General features: G+C 37.4%; 1 protein-coding gene across 1 annotated transcript in view; it reads left to right on the plus strand.

Moving 5' to 3' along the window:
- Positions 1-24,647, plus strand: part of ACTR3 (actin related protein 3) — a 64,118-nt gene that overhangs the window by 25,033 nt on the left and 14,438 nt on the right. The window contains exons 3-6 of the mRNA XM_079782461.1: positions 3,455-3,579; positions 15,944-16,054; positions 18,471-18,566; positions 21,084-21,191. Coding sequence (XP_079638587.1) covers positions 3,455-3,579; positions 15,944-16,054; positions 18,471-18,566; positions 21,084-21,191 — 440 coding nt within the window. The remainder of the gene's footprint in view (positions 1-3,454; positions 3,580-15,943; positions 16,055-18,470; positions 18,567-21,083; positions 21,192-24,647) is intronic.

Below are 24,647 nucleotides of genomic sequence, written 5' to 3' on the forward strand. Positions count from 1 at the left end.
CTTTTATTTGTTAGCATGGATTATGTATCTGGTCCTTGGCATACTTTAGTACTTTTGATTTTCAAATGATTCATCTTTTTTATGCTATATAGTAACACCTGTGATTTACTTGTCTTAATGTTGAATTGAAACTTTAACTTATTAGATGACAGACCTTTTGAGCCTTTGCTTGGTGGTGCTAACTCCTGGACAGTTTAATTTTGGGAGTGTCAGTAGTTTTGCACAGTAGTATTTATGTGACTGTTTGAATATTTTTATGTATTCTTATTATGAAAATAAGAAAGAAATGGAAAAATAAACATGCAGAGAGGAATGAAAGCAGTTGACATTTCAGAATTAGTGAAGTTGAGAACTAGGTAGAAATTATTAGGCTTGCCAAAGACTGCACATCTTTAGTCTCAGTTGGGTACTAATTGGACATGAATAGCTTATTGGTATACTTTTCTAGGAATTAATTTTATAAGAAATTAGCCTACTACCTAAGTCTAATTCTTTAATACCTAGAAAGGATTTTAGGTGACACTGATATAGCTTATTCATGTGAGAATAGCGGCCTTAGTTTGGTGGTACCATTATGTTGTCCTGTGTACACTGAAGGACAGGTTTGCTTTTCCTCACATTTATATATCAATTTATTGATTGTTGTTTTTGATGACAAATATTGGCTCTATTGCTGACTTGTATAGAAGTGCTTTTGTAGACTAGTACTTGACTTTAGTTATACAGGGGTTGGCAAAAGTAGGTTTATAGTTGTATGTGAACACAGCTTATTCTTTTATTATTTATTTGTATTACAACTGTAAACCAAGTTTTGCCCACCCTGTATTGGAATTTAGTGCTGTCAGACCATTGTATATGCTTGTATTAGTTTCCTAAGGCTGCTGTAACAAAGTACCAAAAATTGGGTGGCTTAAAACAACAAGAGACTTAAGTTCTGGAGGCTTGAAGTCCAAAACCAAGTTGCCAACAGGGCCATGATCTTGCTGATAGCTCTAGGGGAAAAACCTTGCTTCTTCTAGCTACTGGTGTTTGCTGATAATCTTGGACATTCCTCGGCTTGTATATACAATCACTTGGCTGTCTCCTCCCTGTGTGTTTCCATATTGCCTTTCTTCTGTGTGGCTTTCTGTGTCCAAATTTCCTCTTTTTATAAGGACACTAGTCATTAGAGTAGGGCCCACCCTAATAACCTTATTTTAACTGGCAAGATCCTACTTCCAGATAAGGTCACATTCTGTGGTTAGGGCTTCAACATATCTTTTTTTGCAGGACACAATTCAACCTATTTCTGGTTTTGCAATCTCTTAACCCTTTGCACTTGCTTGCTTTTTTCTCGATTTCTTTATTCTAATGCTAACCGTGTCGAGTCACACTCGACATCCGAGTGCAAAAGGTTAATATGTAATCTTTTATAAGGCATTATGTTGTGATTAAACAATTATTTTAGGAGATTACTGATATGTCACTTTAATCTTTACAAAATTTGGTTTTGCTTATGTTCTCAAGTGGCTATATGTAGTGTTTATTGGAGACCTTTAAAATCTTGATCTTTTGAACCTTAGGTTCTCATCATCATTGTACCCATTCTCTATTTCGTCTCTCTGTCAAAATATTTTAGTTTTTATTGTCTTTATTTTTTCAGTGTTATTTTGTGTTAGTTTCAGTTGTATAGCATAGTGGTTAGATAATCATATACTTTACAAAGAGTTCCTCGATATTTCCAGTTACCCAAATGGTAGTTTTCATTGTCTTATTATGAGAAGTTGCAGCATGTTAAACATTTATTTGCCTTCTGAAAGGAAGTTTTTGATTTTGGAGTTTTTTCACCCAACTTGTATTTTAATACTTTAGGTACAGAGTTTATAATCAGCAGATATAGTCATGCTACTGATGAGCATAAATATTTGATCTGGAAAGGCTGTAGGTATGGTTCAAAGTTATTTTTATATATCTTTGTTTTCCAGGAAATTTATAGTGACTTATCTGGATGTCTATGGACATTATAAATGAACTAGAGATCCAGTGCATGGATTCGTGCACTGGTGGAGTCCCTTGGCCTGGCCTGTGCTCTCTTGTAATTCAGGACCCCTTGGGGGATGTCGGAGGCCCCGTGCATGGATTTGGCCTGATCCCCGCAGGCCAGGCCGAAGGACCCCACTGGTGCACGAATTCGTGCACTGGGCCTCTAGTATACATTATAAGATCTTTGGTTCATCTCTTCCCGCCCTCCCCCTTCCCCCTGAGATTCATCAGTCTGTTCCATGTTTCCATGCCTTTGCATTGAGTGTCTGCCCCCTGGTGGTCAGTGCGCATCATAGCTACCAGTCAAATGGTTGAACTGTTGCTTAGGCTTTTATATATATAGATTGCTAGAGAAGGTTTCTAACATTTAGGAATAGAATGTGGATTTAGAATTTCTTCAGTATTTTTTGCCCACTTCATTAAGTATATAACTGTTATTAAATGAAAGTATAACAGTTGAATGCCAGATTAACTTAAGTGTATGCATTTTTTATTATTTACATTATAGATATTATATATAGGTATTATGTATAGGTAATTATAATAATAATGAAGGACTGCTTAACTTGGAGGATTTATAAACATAATTAAGAAATATGTAATAAGTTTTATGTATAGAACTGTATGCTGAATTTCTGAAGTTTTTTAAGGGGATTATTATAGGTTTTACCTAAATGATTTAGAAAAAAAAAAAACTTTGTCTTGTATATGATTAAAGTTTAACAGAACCTTATGTCAGTGCTATATTGAAATTACTAATCTATTATAGTACAAATAGAATAGAAATATGAATGCTTTTATTTATTTATTTTAACAATATATATTCATTGATTTCAGAAAGGAAGGGGAAGAGAGAGATAGAAACATCAATGATGAAAGAGAATCATTGATCAGTTGCCTCCTGCACACCCCCCAATGGGGATCGAGCCCACAACCTGGGTATGTGCCCTGACCCGTGACCTCCTGGTTCATAGGTCCACACTCAACCACTGAGCCATGCTGTCTGGGCGTGAAGAAAGCTTTAAGAAAAAAAAATTCCCCTTGTAATTTTTGTATTGTCATTAGTTAGTGTTTTTAATTTTTTTCTTTCTGATGGTCCATCAGGCATATGTTGATTTGGTAGGATTATAAAATCAAAGTAGATCTTAACATAGTATTAAAAAATATAACTGAAACATTTCCAGAGCCATACTTCTTTTTTTTTTTGGCTTTTAACATTTGAGACCTTGTCTTTGTATTGAGATTTCATTGTGTTAAATGAATTTGGTCATTCTTTTTTTTCTTTTTACCTTTGTGCTTTAGTTTGGCAATTTAAATATGCTAGATCATGTTTTGTTTAATAGCACTTTATAATGGAAGAAGTATTTTATAAATTTGTTGCACCTGAAAATAATAAAATTTTTGACATGTATAAATAACTTTTATTTTAAAGGTATTGCTATTAAGGAGTCAGCAAAAGTGGGTGATCAAGCTCAAAGGAGGGTGTTGAAAGGTGTTGATGACTTAGACTTCTTCATTGGTGATGAAGCAATAGAAAAACCTACATATGCAACAAAGGTATATTTTATGATTTATAAATTATAAATAACATTTTCTGTCAAAAATTAGTTTATAATTGTGCCATTTGGAATTTCACTCTGTTATAGGTCTGATAGCTTCAACCTCTTCACAATAGAAATTTCTCCTTCCCTGTGGCCCCTCCCAACTTAGCTTTAACTTTATTTATTTTTTTTCCAAGTGGAAAATTTCAGCCTGCCCAAGTGAGTAGAATTTACTTTTCCATATTTACTATATCTTAGAATCATCAATGTGATTGCCTTTCTCATAGCCACATTTAGAGACATTTCCCATAAGTATTCAAACCTATACCATTTCTCTCCTTTTTGAAGCTTATGTCACCGGGTAGTGCTGCTCTCTTTTCCCTTCTTTTTCTTTTTCCCTTTCTTATTCTTTCATTCTTCCCCTTCTTCCTTTTTATTGAGGTATAATTTGTATGTAGTAAAATAGGTAAGTCTTAATTATATATTTTAAAAAAATTTATGACTCCAATTGTAAAAGTTCAGGATATAGAGTAAATCTAGTAACCTAGAAGCTTTTCTTGTGCCTACTCCCATAATCACCACACCTACCCATACCAAAAGGTAAACACTATTCTGACATTTATGATCTTATTTTTGAACATTGACTTTGCCTCATTTGCAAATTTCCTCCTTTGTACCTCATTTCTTCTATTCTCATAATTTATTAATGAACACTACCATATCTAAAAAATTTGGCTAAGTGCTGAGAATACAGTGATAAATAAAATGACTTTCCTGATGAGGCAATTATAATGTGGTGGAAAGGAATACACTGAAGAAATAATTATAGGTGTTAAGGGTGTTACAAAAAGGAAAGTATAGAATAACTCTGGGAATGTATATCAGGAGTAACTAACCTATTTTGTGGACTCAAAAAAATCTTTAAGGAGTAAATCTTTAAGCTGAGGGTTGAATAATAAATAGGTGTTGGATGAATTGTATATAGGCAAGGTTATATATATTAGGCAGAGATTCCAGTATTCAGGAAGGCATTAAAGTATGAGGGGAGCCTGAAACTGAACGACCAGTGTGCCTAAAGCATAGAGGAGGTGGAAAGAAGTGAGGAGGCTGAACAGGTAGGCCAGGATAAGATTGTTGAAAGTGTTGTTAGGCCATGTTAAAGAATTTAACTCTGTCCTTTGGGTAACATTAATGGTTTTAAGTAGTGATTAAAAGCACAAATATTGAAGTATATTGGCTTGGCTGGAATTCTGGCTGTGCAACTTTCTTTTTTTTCCTTCAGAGAGGAAGGGAGAGGCATAGAGAGAAATATCAATGATGAGAATCATTGATTGGCTGCCTCCTGCATGGCCCCTACTGGGGATCGAGCCTGCAACTTGGGCACGTGCCCTTGACTGGAATTGAACTTGGGACCCTTTAGCCTACAGGTTGACGCTCTATCCACTGAGCCAAACCAGCTAGAGCTGGCTGTGCAACTTTCTAGCTTTGTGATATCATTCAGTAACTTAATCTTTCTGAGTTTTTGTTTCTTTATCTGTTAAATGGTGATAGTATAGGATTGTTGGGAGATTTAATGAGATGATGCATATCAAACAATTGTTATGGTGCTTTGTACAAAATGAATACTCATATATATTGGCTGTTTTTATTTTTTATTTATTTAAAAATACATTTTATTGATTTTTTACAGAGAGGAAGGGAGAGGGATAGAGAGTTAGAAACATCGATGGATGAGAGAGAAACATCAATCAGCTGCCTCCTGCACACCCCCTACTGGGGATGTGCCTGCAGCCAAGGTACATGCCCTTGACTGGAATCGAACCTGGGACCCTTCAGTCCGCAGGCCGACGCTCTATCCACTGAGCCAAACCAGTTAGAGCATTGGCTGTTTTTATTATTTGGGGACACAGCATCATTCTGGGAAGACCAGACTATTGTAATTGCTAAGGCAAGGAATATTAGTGTGTTGGACTACAGTTATGGCAGTAGGCATAGAGAGAAACAGAAATTGTGTGTGTGCACACAAACATTTTACTTTCATCATAGGGCCTTTCAGTCAGGATGGCAGCATAGGTAAATCTAGTACTCGCTTCCTTCCACAACCCAATCAAAATTACAACTAAACCATAGGACAACCATTATTTAGAACCACCTAAAATCCGGCTGAATGGAAGTCTTACAACTAGGGAGTTAAAGAAGAAGCCACATTAAGACTGGTAAGAGGGGTGGAGATGCTGAATGTGCTGGTCCCATACTCACATGTGGCGGATATAAATCAGAAGGGATATCTCAGCTGCAGAGATCCCCCTTTAGTAGTGAGGGGTCCCAGCCCCACATCAGGCCTCCTGGCCCAGGGTTCCAATGTCAAAAAGAGAAGTCCCCCTAACTTTTGGCTGTACAAACCAGTGGGATTGAGGCTGAGGGAGATGGTAGACTGCTGGAGTCCCAGGCAGTTCCTTTTAACATGTTAAGCGCCATGTCAGTTACCGGTGACTGACACTATACTTTCCATCCAGACCAGTCAGTCACTTGTGCTGCCAGTATATCGGTGAAATCGGATATTGCGGGCTAAACAGAAAGGAAGACAAAACAGGCTTGGCAGATAACATGTTAAAGGGCTCACACACGGACTTATTTGGACTCACTCCCTCTGAGCTCTATCACTGGGCAGCAGCGTGAAAAAGGCATCAGAGACATAGGGGAAGGAACTGAAATGTCTAGCATCAGGGCGAGAGCTGGGGAGGCAGCTTTCTTCCAGACAGAAGTGCTGGCAGAGGCCATTTGTTGCCTTGATGAGCTCTCCACCTCCACAGAGCCAGCATGTCTGAGTCTCCATCAGCTTGGCTAACACTGTCCACTTCTCCCCACCTTGTGATCCCTTGAGGCCCCACTCCGCCCAATTTAAGGAGTACCCATGCTATTTCTAGTGGCTTTTCTGTATGAGTGGCTTGTCTTGGCTCATGTTTTAGATTTTCCTAAAAATCTTTCAAACAAGCAGAACCTGGACTCAGCATACCACATACCTTTCAATAAGTGGCCCCAGGCCTGGCACTAGCAGCAGCTAGCCTTGATTTGTAGCTTGGCCTCTCCTGGGCCAACACAAGTAGCAGACATTTGCAGATTGCTTTGTAGCTCATGTCAGATGGCTCTGGGCAGTAACAGGCAATGGCTGATTTTGGCCTGCACCTCCTTGGAGACCTGAGAGCCCGTGCATCCAGAGGACAGCTTCTGACCACGTTGAAGCATCACCTCACAAACAACTCCACAAGTGACACACTAAAGGGACAAATTCAGTGGGCACCAGAGCCCTGCTGAAGTAAGTCCTACTATGTGGGGTGGGCCCCTGCTAGCTGATCTCCATGATGGTCAGAGGTCAGTGGTCTGTGGTCACACCCAGTCCTTGCAGCTGATGGGCCTGGGGATAAATCATTCCTATTGATGTTCCAACAGCAATCAAAAGCTCAACTACAAGAGGAGGGTGTACACAGCCCACACAGGGGGCACACCCCAATTGCCCTTCTTGGGTTATCAGAAAGGCTATGTCACTAGGCCCTACGGAACACCTACTATATTAGGCTACTCTATAAGCCTGGGAGATGTAGTGCTCTATGTAATGCATAGAAACAAACAGAGGAAGGTTGCAAAAATGAGGAGACAAAGAAACATGTCCCAAATGAAAGAACAGAACTCAACTCCAGAAAGAGAACTAAATGTATTATAGATAAGCAATCTACTAGATGAAGAGTTCCAAACACTGCTTATAAGGGATGCTCAGTGAACTTAGTGAGAACCTCACAGTATGAAAAAGGATCATTCAGATGTGAAGGATACATTAACTGAAATGAAGAAGAATTTACAGAGATTCAATAGTAGAGTAGAGGATGCTGAGATGAAATCAGCATATGAATATGAAGAAGCAAAAAACACCCAACTAGAAGAGCAAAAAGAAAGAAAAATATGAAGATAGTGTAAGTAGCCTCTGGGACAACTTCAAGCATACCAACATTCACATCATAGGGATGCTGGAAGGAGAAGAGAAGGAGCAAGATTTTGAAAACGTTTTTGAGAAAATAATGACAAAAACTTCCCTTAACTGGTGAAAGAAATAGACATACAACTCCAGGAAGCACAGAGAGTCTCAAACAAGGTGAATCCAAAGAGGCCCACACCAAAACACATCCTTAAAATGCCAAAGGTTAAAGACAGAGAATCTTAAAAGCAGCAAGAAAAAAGCAGTTAGTTACCTACATGAGAGCTCCCATAAGACTGTCAGCTGATTTCACAACAGCAACTTTGCAGGCCAGAAGGGGCTGGCAAGAAATATTCAAAGTGAAGAGCAAGGTCCTATATCCGAGATTACCCAGCAAAGCTGTCATTTAGAATGGAAGGACATAAAGAGCTTCCTAGACAAGAAAAAGCTAAAGGAATTCATCATCACCAAACAAGTAATATAAGAAATGTTAACGAGTTTTTGAGAAAAAATAAATAAAAATATGAACAATAAAATGGCAATAAGTACATATCTGTCAATAATTGAATCTAAAAGACAAAATAAACAAGCAGCACAGAAACAACCTCACAGATAAAGAACATTTTGATTGTTGCCAGAAAGGCAGGGGGTTGGGAGAATGGGTGAAAAAGGTGAAAGGATTAAGAAGTATAAATTGGTTGTTACAGAATAGTCATGAGGATGTAAAGTGCAGCATAGGGAATATAGTCAGTAATCTATAATAATAAAAGTGTAATATGCTAATTACACTGGACGTCCACAGGATGACCTTCCGGATGAAGCCGGGGCTGCGAGGGAACCTGGTGCTGGCAGCCAGGGGAAGGAAGGCCTACTCTTGCCGAATATCGTGCATCGGGCCTCTAGTATTCCAATAACTATGTATGGTATCAGATGGGTGTGAGATTTATCCAGATGATCACTTAGTAAGTTATGGAATATCTAATTGCTGGGGTGCACATATGAAACCAATATAGTAATGTATGTCAAGTGTAATTGAAACAAAAATGATTTGAAAATGGGGAAAAATAAACCTTTGTCATGGGAAACTTTATATATAAAAATAGAGGAAAGAATATAATGAACTCCAGGAATCCATCTCAGAGCAATGGAAGTTATCAACCTTGGACCACCCTTGTTTTATCAGATCTCCCTCTTACCCCCAGATTATTTCAAAATAAATTCCAAATATTGTTTTACCTATAAACACTTACCTTTAAAGGTAAGGACTTGAAAAAATATATTTTAAGTATATTATCCCTGAATACAGTGCAGTTTCGTAATATTATCTAAAATCTAGTCAGTGCTCAAATTTCTCTGATTATTAATCTGTTTGAATCAAGATTCAAACATTGTGTACTCATTGGATTTGGTTGGTAACTCTTCAGTCTTTTTATAGGTTCTTTTCTGTATGTATGTTTCTTCTTGCCTTTTAAAATTTCAGTCTTTTTTTTTTTAATTTCTGTATTGATTAAGGTATCACATATTTGTCCTCATCCCCCCATTCCCATCCCACACCCCTCCCCACACATGCCCCTACCCCCCTGTTGTCTTTAACCGCTGGTTAGGCTCATATGCTTGCACACAAGTCCTTTGGTTGATCTCTCCCCTTTACCCCCTCCCTTCCCTACCCTCCCTCTGAGGCCCGACAGTCTGATCCATGCCTCCTTGTTTCTGGGTCTGTTCTTGTTCATCAGTCTATGTTGTTCATTATTTCCCCTAGATGAGTGAGATCATGTGCTATTAGAAATACACTTATAAGAACCGAAAATGAGACAAGCAATAATGGTTATGGTGACAGGCAAATGAATCAGTCTGTAGTGAGTTTCTTTCTGGGCCAACAGTTCTTTTGAGACCCAATTTCAATGTCCAACAGTTCCTTATGTGTACATATCAGCACTGACATTACAGTTCTGGATGGTGGACAAATGGTGGTAATGCAGGTCTGACTCTGTCTGGTTTGGTCCTGGGCAACCTGCAGTGATGCACAGCTGCTAACTGCTAGTATGGGAAGGCCACATCAGCATCTTCCGTCTCTGGACTGCTTCTCTTCTTCTGTCTTCATGGCTGGAGTAGTCCTGTCGATTCCTCTCTGTTGTTGGAATCCACATGGTCTCGGAGTTGTTTTCTTAAAATATACAAACATATTCTCGACCAAAAGTTAATAAAGGAATTTTTTCTATAAATTTGACTTGGGATCCTATTTCATTTTTTGCCCAAATGATTTTCCTCTAGCTTGTTTTGTCACCTTGTGTGTTTTTCATGGGTGTCTTGCTTTTAGCCTTACAATTAATTTTCTAAAGTATTAATTTTCTAGATGTAATTTACAGGATATTTTTCCTTACATGATATTCCTCTACTATCCCCTCCTTTTTTGATTTAAATGTTAGGAAACTTGGCCGACAGCAGCTGCCCTCTCACTCCAACAATAATTGTTTGAGTTGTCTTGTACCCATGGTGTGGGGAAGTGGGTTTACGATATCTAAATCCAGCCTACCACCAGGAATGCGCAGGACCTACTCAAGAAGGCAAATAATCCCTTCCACCAATATTTACAGGGTAAAATAAGATTGTTGTTAGAGTAATAAATTTGACAGTAAAATAGTAGTCAAGTTTTCAGGCAAATTTAAATTGGCTAGTTGAAACAAGCGAATATTCTAGAAAAATTAATTGTACTGGACAAAAAGGTGTTCCTAAAGTGTTAACTAAAATTTTTATTGGTACTTCATCTCATGATAAAATTGTGCACCATGTAATGAACCTAAAACAGTAATATTATAGTGCAAAAAATTAAAATTTAAAAGCCATCAAGACTACATTATAAAATTTTCAAAAATTTCAATCTTGATAGGCTTATTGATTTTTTTTAAAGTGGGGGAAGGAAGGAGGTAGAGAAAGAGCGGGGGTGGGTGGGGTAGATCAGTGCAAGAGAGAACATCGATTGGTTGCCTTCCATACATGCCTTGACCAGGTATTGATCCCAAAATCTAGGCAAGTGCTTTGACCAGGAATTGAACCCACCAACTTTCGGTATACAGGATGATGCTCCAACCAACTGAGCCACACTGGCCAAGGCTATCTCTTTTTGCCTTTATTTATAGAAAATTTTTTGTTGTCTTGTTAAATGATTCATATTCTGGATTCTGATAATTGCATCCTTGTGTCATTTAATGTGATCCTCTACTTTCTATATTTACTTTGTTGTAAAATGGTAGTTAAATCTAGAAGTTTGATTAGATTTTTGTAAAAATAATGTGGGTTTGTTGTTGTTTTTTTGCCAAGAATAAAAAAGTGGATATTTAAGGAGTAACAGGGAATGGTTAACAAGATATTGGTGGCAATACTTTGTACCTAGTAATTGAGGATAATTCTCAGTTCTTGGAAAGTTTCCTTGCTCCTCCTTATTTCTTGAGATTGAGAACATTTAAGGAGAAACACTTTTGACTGGGGTGTGATGTAGGGAGAAGATAAGTTTAGTTTTTAACAAGTAGTGTTGTAGGTATCTGGGAGACATCTGATATATTGTTAGACAAATATTTGGCTTTTGGAACTCAGAAAAAAGACATAAATATTTGGAAGGTATCAGTTACCTAGGAAGGGCTGAAATTACCTAGGGAAGTGTATACCAGGGAAGAGCCTGGGACACAGCCTGATTAGTGCTCTATTTAGGTTTGAATAGAAGAGGAAATCTTTGCAAAGGAGACTGAGAAAGCATGGTTAGAGGATGGGGTAAACAGGCAAGTGATAAACAGCATGGAATGTTGCTAAGATATCAAGTCACCTGGAGCCCATATATTAATTACTGTTTTTTTAGCTACAAGGATGTCATTTGTCACCTTAATAAAAATCATTTTAGGAGCAGTGTGGCTGGATTACAGTAGGTTGGATTGTGAATGGTAGGCCAGGAAAAAATGTCAATATTCATTGAGGTTTGGCTCTGATTGGGAGAGAGAGATCAAGAGACATGTGGGTTTAAGGTAGAAGAAATGTTTAAATGCTATTATGAAAGCGCCCTTAGAAAAAGAGATTAAAATAACATATAATTCAGGTCTCTGAGAAAGCCAGAAGGGTGAGGTCCAGAGCACAGATGATCTAATTGATATGTGGAAGATTCTCTTATGTTATTAAAAAGTGAAAGAGTGAAAGAGAAAAAGGAATATGTATGGAGTCAGTTTTATAGATTTGATGAAGGGATTCCTAACTGTTGGTGTCTGTCGTCTCTGTGACATACATGGCGTTATCATCTCTGCTTCCCAGGAAATGGTGGGAGGTGAAATCTGAATAATGGGGACATTTAAAATCATCATTGTGGAGAGTAAAGATGAATAGAGTAGAGAAACAAATGCTTGCCTCGCAAAGTTAGGTCCATTTGAGAATAGCAAGTATGAATGCTTAGTTTTATCAACCCAGTTACATATGTTTCTTCAGTATAACCAGCATTCTGTGTATAGGGAAGTTTAGGGTAGGATCATGCTGAGTTGGGCTTTGGTAGATGGGATGACAAAAGGAAATATGAATAGTCAAGGTGATGTGGCATAAAATCTAAGTGTGTGTGTGTGTGTGTGTGTGTGTGTGTGTGTGTGTGTGTGTGTGTGTGTTGGGGTGGTGGTGATAGCTAGGGAATAATTATAATAGCCAGTGGCCTGCTAGTCTAATTGTAATAAAGAGAGATATAGCAAGTTGCTGGCGGATAAATGGTTATGATCAGAGTGGAGCGTCCTTGTATTTCTGGTACTTAGAGATGCTGAGGATACTAAGATCTAAACTAGCCAAAATGGGGAAAAGAAATCTTTGAAGGTGTTGAAGATAGTGAGCTGAGAGACCATAGTTCCTCTGTACTGATTCTTTTCCCTTAAACACATTTTCATGTCTTCCAAATTCTGCAAGCAAACCTAAAAAACCAAAACTTTCTCAGTCTTTATTTGTACCTTCTTTCCTCAGCCTTTTAGCTATTATTTTCCTTTTGAAACCAAATTTCTTATTTAGTCTCTAATTTGATAAACTATTAAATCTGATTGTAACACTCTTCATCCTTCTTGATTTGTCTTTTCTGTTTCTAACATAGACTATTCTTTATTTGTTACTGTTTTATTTTCGCTATTGTTACGCGTTCCTCCATTGCCCACTACTCAAATGTTTTTATTTCCCTGGTACTGTCCTTGATTCTCTTTTATTTCTTTACTAGAGGCCTGGTGCACAACATTCGTGCACTGGGGGGTGGGTCCCTCAGCCCGGCCTGCTTTCTCTCACAGTCCAGGAGCCCTCTTGCAGTCTAGGACCCCTCGCTCCTTCCTGCCTGCCTGCTCGCTGCTCCTTAGCATTGCCTCGGAGGCTGTAGAGGCTCCCGCTCCCACCGCTGCACTTGCCAGCCGTGGGCCCGGCTTCTGGCTGAGCAGTGCTCCCTCTGTGGGAGCGCACTGACCACCAGAGGGCAGCTCCTGTGTTGAGTCTCTGCCCCCTAATGGTCAGTGTGCGTCATAGTGACTGGTCGATTTGCATTTTATCCTTTTATTATATAGGATTAAATTCTTTGTGTAGGTGATCTCATCCACTCCTCTGTCTACAACTACAACCTAAAATCTCTACTTCAATTCCTTGGCCTCATTTCCAGCTACCTACTGTCAACTACCTACTGCCTGGCTCTCAAATATAATCTACCAAAACAAAACTTATTATATATACTCTACCCTTGCTTAGTTCAAGAAAAAATAAAACACAACTTTTGTGTCTTGATTAATAGCTTCTTTCCAGTCTGACTTCAAAGCTAAAAATATTGATATCTTTGCATTTCTTCTCATTCTTATTGATAGAAATCTTAAATCTGGCCTAATATCATTGATATCACAGTTGGGGCTTTTATTTTCCCTTGCTTAGTTGTCTTAAATTCTTTTCAGCTTTCTCAGTGCTGCCATAATAATCTTCCTAAAAATCAAAGCTGTTCTTGTCACTCTCCTGCTTAAAATTTTCTGCTGATGCCCTATTTCTTACAGAATAAAATCTAAATACAAGGAAAATACAGTTTTTGAGAATTTGGTCCCTTTATCTAGAACTGATCTGTCTTTCTACACCTGCCCCCCCACCCCCTATCCTTTTGTCACACATATTTCTCATTGTTAAATGCAGTGTTTGTCTTTTTACATCTTTTTTCTTTCTATTCTACATCTACATGTTCTTCCCTCTCCCTCCTCCAAGAAAATAAAATCAACAAGGTTGCTCCTTTAAGACCCAGTTTAGATATGACCTCATCAGTTATATAGGAGTATTTCTATTTTTCCTTAGGAGCCTAGCTCCTTATCTAGTCCTAGGTACTTTATTTCTTTAAAAACTTACAATAGATTTTTATCTATCTCTTTCACTAGATTGAGCTTCTAGGGGGCAGGCTGTTCATGTCCTTAGCATTTGTGCCAATGGTTCACAGTTGCTACACAATAAAATAACACTTAGACTATTTAAATATATAAACTTCAGTAATATTATAAAATGAATGATGTAGTACATATTTTTCTTTACTTAAAGCGAGGAGAATTCATAGTATAATTCCTTAAAAAGTATGGAGAAGACTAGGGTGAGATGTGAATATTGGGGATTAACTGATAATAGGTTTAATGACTGAGTAAATGACTATAGGAGGTTTACTTGTTCTTTCAGTATAAGGTATTGAGTATGTACTATGTGCATGGAACTATATATTTTTGTTTGTTTCTTTTTCTGTTATATATATTTAAAATTTTTTTGCATAAATTTTAATTTGCTTATTTAAGGAATTCTTTATATATTTGGAATACTAATCTTTTGTTAGTTATATGTGTTGTGGAACTGTATTTTATTGCAGAGATTCACAAATGTTCTCAATGCCTTTTAGTGTCTCAGTAAGATTGTGTAGAGTGATATCTAGACCAAAAGAAATATCTAAAAGTTTCCTTATTAAGTGGCTAGGTCTAAGGAACTAAATAGCCTTTTGAAAAAAATAAGACACTTATTTGAAAGGAAAAGATTTAATTGTTAAATAATTGCAATTCTATAAGAATATATTTGCCTGTTAGTTACTTTACAACTTCTCACACCTGGAATCAGATTGCACATTGCCTCCTTTCTTATTTTACACTAGAAGCCCGGTACGTGCGAAATCATGTGTTGTTAGGGTCCCTAGGCCTAGCCTGGCCTCCGTCACTGGCCTCCGCTGCCCTACGACGCTACATGAAGCTCCCCTCCCAGGGACGCTCCGCGATGCTCGCAGCCCCTCGACTGCTCCGCAAGGTTCCCCCCCTCCCCCCCGCCATGCTCCGTGAAATTCCCCCTGCCCTGCCACTGCTCCGCAAAACTACCCCCGCCCCACAACTGGTCCTCCTGCCCCGCCACTGCTCCGTGAAACTCCCTCCCCCCCGCGACTGCTCTGCGAGGCTCCTGCTGCTCCTCTACACTCCCCCACACAGTGACTGCTCCGCTAAGCCCACCGCCGCCACTCAACAGTCCCCAATCCCGCCCACCACCACCACCCCCCCCTCATGGCAAGCGGTTCGGGGGCCATTGGGCGGGGATGACTTGAGAGGTGCTCCATGCACTTCATAGCGACTGGTCATCCGTTAGGTCGTGACGGCACCTGGCTCTTTATATATTAGGATGAGTTTTTGGGGGAGGTCCTAGTTTTTATTATAGCAACTACTGGCAATTCAGCTTCTCAAAGAGGTGATGTTATTGAAAATAATATATGTAGTATTACCTAATGTTGAAACTTAATTTCTCTGCTAGTAAGATATGCAGTGTTGAACTGATTTTGGTTGTCACTGTATTTTCCTGAAAAATTTAAAGTAATTGGTGTTGTCTTTGTGAATTTGCTGTAGTACCCTGGGGCTCAGTTTTGAAAGCATGTTTCTTTGCAAATATATATAGTTTTTTTTTTTTTAATTTATGTGCTTGATTTATTATTGCTATATACTTACCAACTGTGTTTTATATATCAGGCACATATCAAATATTTGTGAAAGAGCTAATAAATTAAAAATTAAGGAAATTGTAGTAAACTATAATTTTCATAGGCTTAATTTTAAGTTTTTCGCTTATTGCAAAATTTTCAGAAATCCAGACAGACTAGTACAATGATCTTCCATCTAGATTTACAATTTTTAACATTTTTACATGTTTGCATTATGTTTTTAATTGAATCACCAGAAAATATATTGTGGAGATAATTTTACTTATTTCTAAATAGTTATGTATGAATCTCTAAAGAATGATCTACAGTTTGATTATCACACCTAAGAAATGCTGTCCTTATCTAATATTCACTAATGACCTAGTATTCTCTGGGTTTTTAAATTTTGGTAGTTTATTTTGATGTTAATAATATTTGTATTTTATTTTTTTGTTTTAATAGTGGCCAATTCGCCATGGTATAGTTGAAGATTGGGATTTGATGGAAAAGTTTATGGAACAAGTGATCTTTAAATATTTAAGGGCAGAACCTGAAGACCATTATTTTCTTTTGGTAAGTACAAATTGTAATTTTACTGAGGAAAGTTTTGAAGAAACTCAATGAGAATATTTTTATCACATCTGTATTCACGAGGGCATGCTTTATTTTTTATTAAATTGTCATATGTCTAAAAGTCTCTGCTGAAAAGCTCTGTTGTTTTTAAGATGATCCTATTCTGGAGTTCAAATAGAGTAGTAATATATTGAAACAACAAAGTTTAGACACTTAAGAAATTCTTTTGATAATTAATATGTAATTTTTTTGATAGGAATAGTAAGGTTCAGAAAAAAGTTGGAAATGTGGCGCTTCCCTTTTTAATTGTAGTCTGATCATTATTTCATTTGTAATTCTTGGTAACAAAAATACAATATAACTTAATTTTTAAACTTTTTTCTTTTTACCAAAATAGTTGCATGTTCATATCTTTAAAAAAATCAAATGGTGTAAGATCGAAAATAAAAAAATAGCACTCTCCTTCCTCACCTCTCCCAACCCTTGATTCGTATTCCCCGGAGACTAACATTTAAAAATTCATCCATGTTGTTGAGGATACCAATAACTTGTTGCTTTTTCTGGGTTGTATTCCATTAGATGAATATGCCTTACTATGTATTTCTGTTGATGTTCACCTAGTCCGAGGCTGTTTCCAGTTTTTTACTATTAACAATATTTTAGCTACTGGGAACATTCTTATACAGATCTTTTTGGGGACAAATGTTTTCATTTCTCTTGTATAAATACTTTGGTACAGAATTGCTGTAGGTAGGTGCATAATAGGTTTTATAGGAAACTTTCAGAACTTTTTCAGAACCTTTTATATAAGATGTTAGTAAGTTGGTTGCTCTACAATCTGCCCAATATTTGCTGTGTTAGTCTTTTTAGTTTTAGCCATTTTAGTGGGTGTGTAAGCTTTCTCATTTTGGTGGTAATTTGCATTTTCCTGATGACTAATGGCATTGAGCACTTTTTCATGTACTTACTAGCTATCTGTATGTTTTCCTTGTGAAGTTTCTGATTATATTTTATGTAGAACTTCTTTTGTTTTGGAGTTTATAAGCTTAACTGCTTTGGTTTTTTAGTTTGCTTAGTTTTGTATATATTGCTAAATATTTTCATATTGTTGAACCTAGTTCCAAACTCTCTTAACATCAGGCAGTTTAACTATTAAAAGTTTTACATATGAAAAACTCTATTCCTGCTTAATTTTTTAAACTTTATTTATAGTGTCTTTTAAAATTGAAAAAATACATTTAATTTGTTATGAATTCAAGTTTTATCATTCTTTTTTTTGTAATTTTTGCTCTGTAAATGTAAGAAATTCCTGGCTTTCCTCAAGCTCAAAAAGATAATTCTTTTGTGTTAAGGTTAAAAGTTTTGCCTTTTAACTTTACATATTTGAGATAACAGAAAGGATTGGATTGTCATATCAGTCTCACAAGAATCAGCTTTACCCAGTTTTCAACTTTAATAATTTAAGTGAATTAAATGATCATGAGACATAAGCAAAAAATGAAGTCTGGGATTGTCAGTGCTGTTCCCAAGGTTGTTTTTGCCTCAGACTTAACCCAGACACAGGTTTCTAAGTGATGTATGCAGCCACATAACTTAAACTGAAGAGAACTATGTAAATATCTCCATTTTATAGTCGCTTAACAGTTAATGTTAGCTTACATAAAATTTTTTTCAGGAAGCTGTGCCATAAATTTGTAGAATCTTGACTTATCTATATAAAACACTAATATGCAAATTGACTGAAAGACAGAACAGCTGGCGGAACGACCGGTTGCTATGATGCGCACTGACCACTAGGGGCAAATGCTTAACGCAGGAGCTGCTCCCAGCCCGCAGGCCCCGACCTATGGCAGTGGCGAGGGGTGGGGCTGGCAAGCAGGTGGTGCCAGGCCAGCCAAGGCAGGTGCAAGTGGGGGCCACACGATCACACCGCCAGTCACCCTGCGGATCAGCCCTGATCACTGGCCAGGCCTAGGGACCCTACCCATTCACGATTTTCGTGCACCGGGCCTCTAGTTTACTATAATTATAGACAGATCAGGTACATTCTGCTATAAACAATGCATAGATGATTCTTCCACTAGCAAATACCATTGGAGGTCTTTCATTACCATGTTTACAAGGTGATTTGACTGGGTCTCCTTCTTCCTTCTTTCCCTTTCTCAATGTTTAATTCTTACAAGTGGTGTGACAGGAATTCAGTTTCTTTTTTTTATGTGAATAACCACATTTTTGCATATGTTTAGATCTGTTTGAATTCTCTATTTTTTCTTTGATCTGTGTGTCTCTCTTTACCTCTAAGCTTAATGACTTTTAAATACAGTGTTTGAAATAAATTATTTCTCATTTAAAATTGTCTATGAAGTTATCAAAATATTCTGATATTGTCTATTTAAAATGTTATTCAATTTAATAGACTGAACCTCCTCTGAATACTCCAGAAAACAGGGAATATACTGCTGAAATAATGTTTGAGTCCTTCAATGTTCCAGGCTTGTACATTGCTGTACAGGTAAGCAAGCTCATAAGTTAAGAGAATCTGGATTCTTAAGTTTTAATCTGGTTTAATTCTTATCTATCTATCTATCTGTCTACCTATCTATGTGTGTGTATTATAACCTCAAAGCATATCATAGTTCTCTCCTGAATTGATAATTTAGAAATCATATTATAAGAAATTGAGTTTTAGTTAGTAGAAAAGAAATGTTAAAGTATGTTAATGGTTTTTGGTTTACTCGTGGCCTTTTATAAGACAGAAAAAAGGGAACTAAAGTTCATTGAGTGTTTCTACCATGTCAAGAACTTCATATCTATAATAATAAAAGGGTAATATACTAATTAGACCAGACGTCTTCCAGGTGTCATTCCGGACTGTGAGTGTACCCCCCACGTCCCGCGTGGTTCAGGGTTCAGGGTTCAGGTTCAGGGTTCGGGTTCTGTAGGAGGCCACACACAAATGAAAGAGACAAGACAAGAAAATACTAATTTGGGAATTGTCCAGGTGGAAGCCCAAGAGAGGACTCCGCTTTGCTCTGGCCTTGTGATCCCTTTTATTCAGGTTTTGGGATACACCCATAGCCCTTAGGCAGGCAATTCCAGTAATAGCTCCATGATAGCCCATCAGCAAGGATTTACACAAGACTAAAAGGTGGAAGTTGCTTTAGCTTCCTTTGTCTCCACCAGACAGTGGGTGTATGGCTCTGACCCTTGCCAGAGCCTCAAGGTTGACCAGCCTTGTGCACTCCTTGTCCACCTCTTTCTGCTAGTGAAGGCAGTGGGCAGCTTCCAACACTGGACATCTTTCCTGACAAAGCTGGGGCCAGAGGGAAGCAGCCCGGTTCCGGGTGTGGGAGGGAAGCGGGTGCCAGCAGCCAGGGGAAGGAAGGCTTACTCTTGCATGAATTTTCGTGCATCGGGCCTCTAGTATCCTTCATAATAAAAGGCAATATGCAAATAACCATCACTCCGCTACGCCCACGATTGGGTGGTGGGAGGCTGGGGGGCGGGACTCGGGGTGGCATATCCGGCCATTGAGAGGCGCGGGACTCCCACGCCCCCCCCCCCCCCCCCCCCGCCTCTCAACGGCTGGATTGGCGGCCTCTGAGGGGGGCTGCCTCGGACACCCTGGACACCCAGCTCCGCTGCCATCGGAGGCGGGGAGCCGGTTGTCCGCACCCGGATCCCCTGCCGTGCTCCCTTTCGTCAGCGCCTCAAGCCCCAGCAGCAGCGGCTGGGGATGAGCTGGTGATCCCAACAGCCTGGCAGCCCAGTGGCGGCGGCGGAGGCACCATTGGGCCTGGGGACTGGCGAACAGGCAGAAGATGGCCCTGATCGCAGGAGGCTAGGCCTAGGGACCCTACCCGCACGATTGAATCGTGCGCTGGGCCTCTAGTATATATATATTCATTTATCCTTATAACATTCGTTGTGTCCTTTTTTTACCGTCTGTTTTGACTGATTTATTGCTAGGTGTATTTGACCACCTTCTCCTTTGTGCCTCTCTGTATCCTATATATTATAAATCCCTGCAATACTTTATTATACTTAATTTGTGTGTATATCTATATGGTACAGCTTCTGTCCCACCCCTCAGGATCAGAACTCACCTCTTATTTTTTAACACTATAGTAAGTGTGATAACCTGGTATATCACAGATGCTTGATGAGTATAAAAACTATTGTATAGTTCTGGTGGCACACAATGTTTGTAGTGTGATCCTGTGTTATAATTGGAGGTCAGCCTAGACATCTTTCTAGGTCCGTTTTTCAGCTATTTATATTGCAAGTAGATTTTAAAAAGCTAGTTTTGTTCTGTTTTTAATTATTAGTCATATATCTTATTTGAGGCTTGGATTGTATGAAATATAGATTTTAAAAAATGAACTAGCTGTGTTAATTTCTCAATTTGTAAACTTCTTTTTTAAAGAATTATACTTTATTGCCTATGCCACAATTTCTCACAGAAAAATGTTACCTCATCAACTTTGTTTTATAATTATATCATAGTATTTGGAAGTGCGCAAGGGCTTTTTCTGTGATAAGTTGTTACATATCCCTAGATGCATGTTGCACTTGAAAATTTGGAGATAATCTTATAAGAGTGATACTTGTTTATAGCCATTTTTGTATTGAATAATTCTGGTGATTGGGTTGTTGGTGGTGTGCTTCTCCTACTTTGTTGTTTGTAACAGGCTATCCCATATAAACATAGTTTAAGTCTTGGCAATCTTATACTATACAATTTCACGTTAGTCTTCCACATTTTTTTGACTTTAGGAGAAAAAAGGCTCTCACTAAAATATGGAAAATGTATAAATATGTCCTTGAAAGCAAATATAAGCTTGTAAGTTTGTCTTAATAAAATGTAGGATGTGAATAATTTGATTGTATAGTGTAAATTAATTTTGTGTATTTTCTTTCCAGACATACTACATTTAAAATTGAATAAAGTACTCCAGTAAAATATATGTAATTTTAACTCTCTGTCTTTGTGTTTCTTTTTTGCCTGTCTTATTTCTTTTTATTCAAGGCCGTTCTTGCCTTAGCTGCATCCTGGACCTCAAGACAAGTAGGGGAACGGACATTGACTGGTACGGTAATAGACAGTGGAGATGGTGTCACACATGTCATTCCTGTGGTAAGAATATTTTAAAATTACTGAACAGGACATCAAATTATACATCTGACAAGTTAAATTATATGAATTAATACCACTTTTTAAAACTTTAAATATTATACTTTAAAATTTTGCTGTGATTTGGCCATTTGTTCAACTATAGTTGTATTTTGCTCAAATTATTGTTAAAATTGTATAAACAAATTCTAAAATGTTTCTTTTGCTATAGGTTTGTACTACTATTAGAAAATAATTAGAAATTTATTAGCAATAGTTTCTAATTCATAATTGGGAAATGATGAATTGGAGTATATGGAATGAAAAAATACATCTTTTCTTAAACTTGGAATTCTTTTTTCCAGTTTGATGTATCTTTGTGTGTATTAGCGAGTTGATAATCTCTCTTATCCTTAATTAACACATTTCAGACTGGTGTGTACATTAACAAAATGGCAGTTAGTTGTGAGCAATGACTATTAATGACTTTTAAGGAACTATTTATTTTTTTAAAATAAAAAGCTCAAGATATGATGGGGCTTCATGGTTTGAATTTAGTAAAGCATATTAAGAAAAATGCATCAGATTGGATTATTGTCTGAGATAGCATTTTTTTGCCAAGGCCTTTGTGCTTCTAATCTTAATGACAAATTAGCTTTTTTACTGTGCCTCATAGATTCAAAATGACAGCTCAAATTTATACTGATCATTATTTTCTTATTTTCTGTTGAGTTAATGGGTTATTTTAATCTGTTTTATCTTCTTTATTGACCTATTTTATAGTCGCTTAACAGTTAATGTTAACTTACATAAAATTTTTTTCAGGAAGCTGTGCCATAAATTTGTAGAATCTTATCTATATAAAATACTAATATGCAAATTGACTGAAAGGCAGAACAGCTGGCGGAATGACCGGTTGCTATGATGCGCACTGACCACTAGGGGCAAATGCTTAACGCAGGAGCTGCTCCCAGCCTGCAGGCCCCGACCTATGGCAGTGGCGCGGGGTGGGGCTGGCAAGCAGGTGGTGCCAGGCCAGCCAAGGCAGGTGCAAGTGGGGGCCACACGATCACACCGCCAGTCACCCTGCGGATCAGCCCTGATCACTGGCCAGGCCTAGGGACCCTACCCATTCACGATTTTCGTGCACCGGGCCTCTAGTTTACTATAATTATAGACAGATCAGGTACATTCTGCTATAAACAATGCATAGATGATTCTTCCACTAGCAAATACCATTGGAGGTCTTTCATTACCATGTTTACAAGGTGATTTGACTGGGTCTCCTTCTTCCTTCTTTCCCTTTCTCAATGTTTAATTCTTACAAGTGGTGTGACAGGAATTCAGTTTCCTTTTTTTATGTGAATAACCACATTTTTGCATATGTTTAGATCTGTTTGAATTCTCTATTTTTTCTTTGCTCTGTGTGTCTCTCTTTACCTCTAAGCTTAATGACTTTTAAATACAGTGTTTGAAATAAATTATTTCTCATTTAAAATTGTCTATGAAGTTATCACTATACTTTTTTGGTATTGTCATTTGCTTGTTTCTTGGTGGTTGTTGCTCCAGGGCTTATAGTAAACAACTTAACTTAACACAATCTAACTCCAAGTAATATTCTAACATTTCATAACCTTTCTAGTCTGTATTGTCATTGTCATTCATTTTACTTCAACATGTTACTTACTCAATAGTATATTATTAATTTGTTTCATTGTAAGTTGTATATTAGTTTTGCTAGGGCAGCCATAACGAAGTACCACAGACTGAGTGACTTAAATAGTAAAGGATTAATTTTTTCACAGATATGCAGGCTAAAAAATTTGAGGTCAAAATGTTGGTAATGTTGACTTCTGAGGACTCTCTTGTAGACCATATGTCTTCTCTGTGTCTGTGTTCCAGTCTCCTCCTCTTTTAAGAACAGTAGTCATACCGGATCAGGGCCCACTCTAATTTCATTTTAACTTAATTACCTTTTTAAATACCCCATTTCCAAAGACATTAACATTTTGACAGTATTGGGGATTAGCATGTTAACTTAGAATTTTGGGAAGGACAGGTCACAAGTCAGCCTATAATAAATAGTCATCTTTAAAAGAGATTTTGAAAAACACATATAATTCTTTTATATTTACCTACACACCATTTTCATTGCTCTTTATTCCTTTGTGAAGGTCTAGATTTCCATCCTTTCTTTCTGTCTGAATGTTGATTTTTAATATTCTTATGGTGCTGATCCACTGCCTATGAATTATTTCATGTACATACTTTAAAAAAGTCTTTATTTTGCCTTCATTTTTGACAGGTAGTTTTACTTAGTGTAGAATTTTAGGTTGACAGTTTTCTTCCTTTCAGTATTTTAAAGATGTGGCTCTACTGTTTTCTGACTTACTTTGTTTTTTAAAGTATCTGCTATAATTTCAGGTTTGTTCCTTTGAATGTAAGGTTTCTTGTCTGGCTGCTGTCAAGTTATCTTTTTACATATTCCAGGTTCACTAGATTTTAGCGATTTGATTGTGATGTATCTAAATGTGGTTTTCTTCATTTATTCTCATTGAGCTGCTTGGACCTATGAATTTGTAGTTTTTATGTTATCTGAGAAATTTTTGTCCATTATTTCTTCACATATCTTCTCTTTTCCTACTTTACCTCCTTATCTTTGGAAACTCCAATTACATGTATATTAGACTGTTTAAAGTTGTCTCATAGTTAACTGATACTCTTCACTTTTTTCTAACCATTTTTTTTTCCCTGTATCCTTTTGGATAGTTTCTGTTTCTATCTTCATGATTATGATTTTTATTCATTGTCTAATCTGCTGTAATTAAATTTATTGTATTTTTAAGTTCATGTATTTTTGTTCTTATAAGTTCTGTTTGGGCCTTTTTATAGCTTCTATTTCTCTGTTCCTCATGTTTCAATTGATCTTCTTGATTAGGATCAGATGGAGTATATTATCTGTTTTAATGTCCTTGTCTACTAATTCTGTATCTGACATTTCTGCTTCTTTCTCTATTGATTTATTTTCTTCTTGATCAGGGGTTGTATTTTCCTGGTTCCTTTCTTGCTTAATATTTTAAGATATTTTCTTGGGACACAGGTAAGTGACTAGGAATCAGTTTGATCCTTTAAGGGACTCCTTTAAAACATTATTAAGCATGTCCAGAACAATGTTTTATCTAGGCCTACTTTGTCCCCCTTGTTGGGGCAATATTCTTCTGGAGACTACTAGGTGCTCTGAGTTTGAGGTCTTTAAACTATGGTGAGTGGGAACATAAACTATTCCCAGCTATGTATGAGTTGGGGATCGTTCTTTCTGCCTGCTCCTTTCCAGAGGTTCTTTCTCTGGCCTTGATTTTTCTCACATACACATGATGATTACGAGTCAGCTAAGATGATAATTCTCAGACCTCTAGAGCTCTCGATCGGTGCAGCTTCTCCCATTTTAGAAGTCTGACTTGCAGATTCTGTATCCTCAGC

Source organism: Cnephaeus nilssonii, assembly GCF_951640355.1.
Source record: "Cnephaeus nilssonii genome assembly, chromosome: 10".
Classification (NCBI taxonomy): domain Eukaryota; kingdom Metazoa; phylum Chordata; class Mammalia; order Chiroptera; family Vespertilionidae; genus Cnephaeus; species Cnephaeus nilssonii.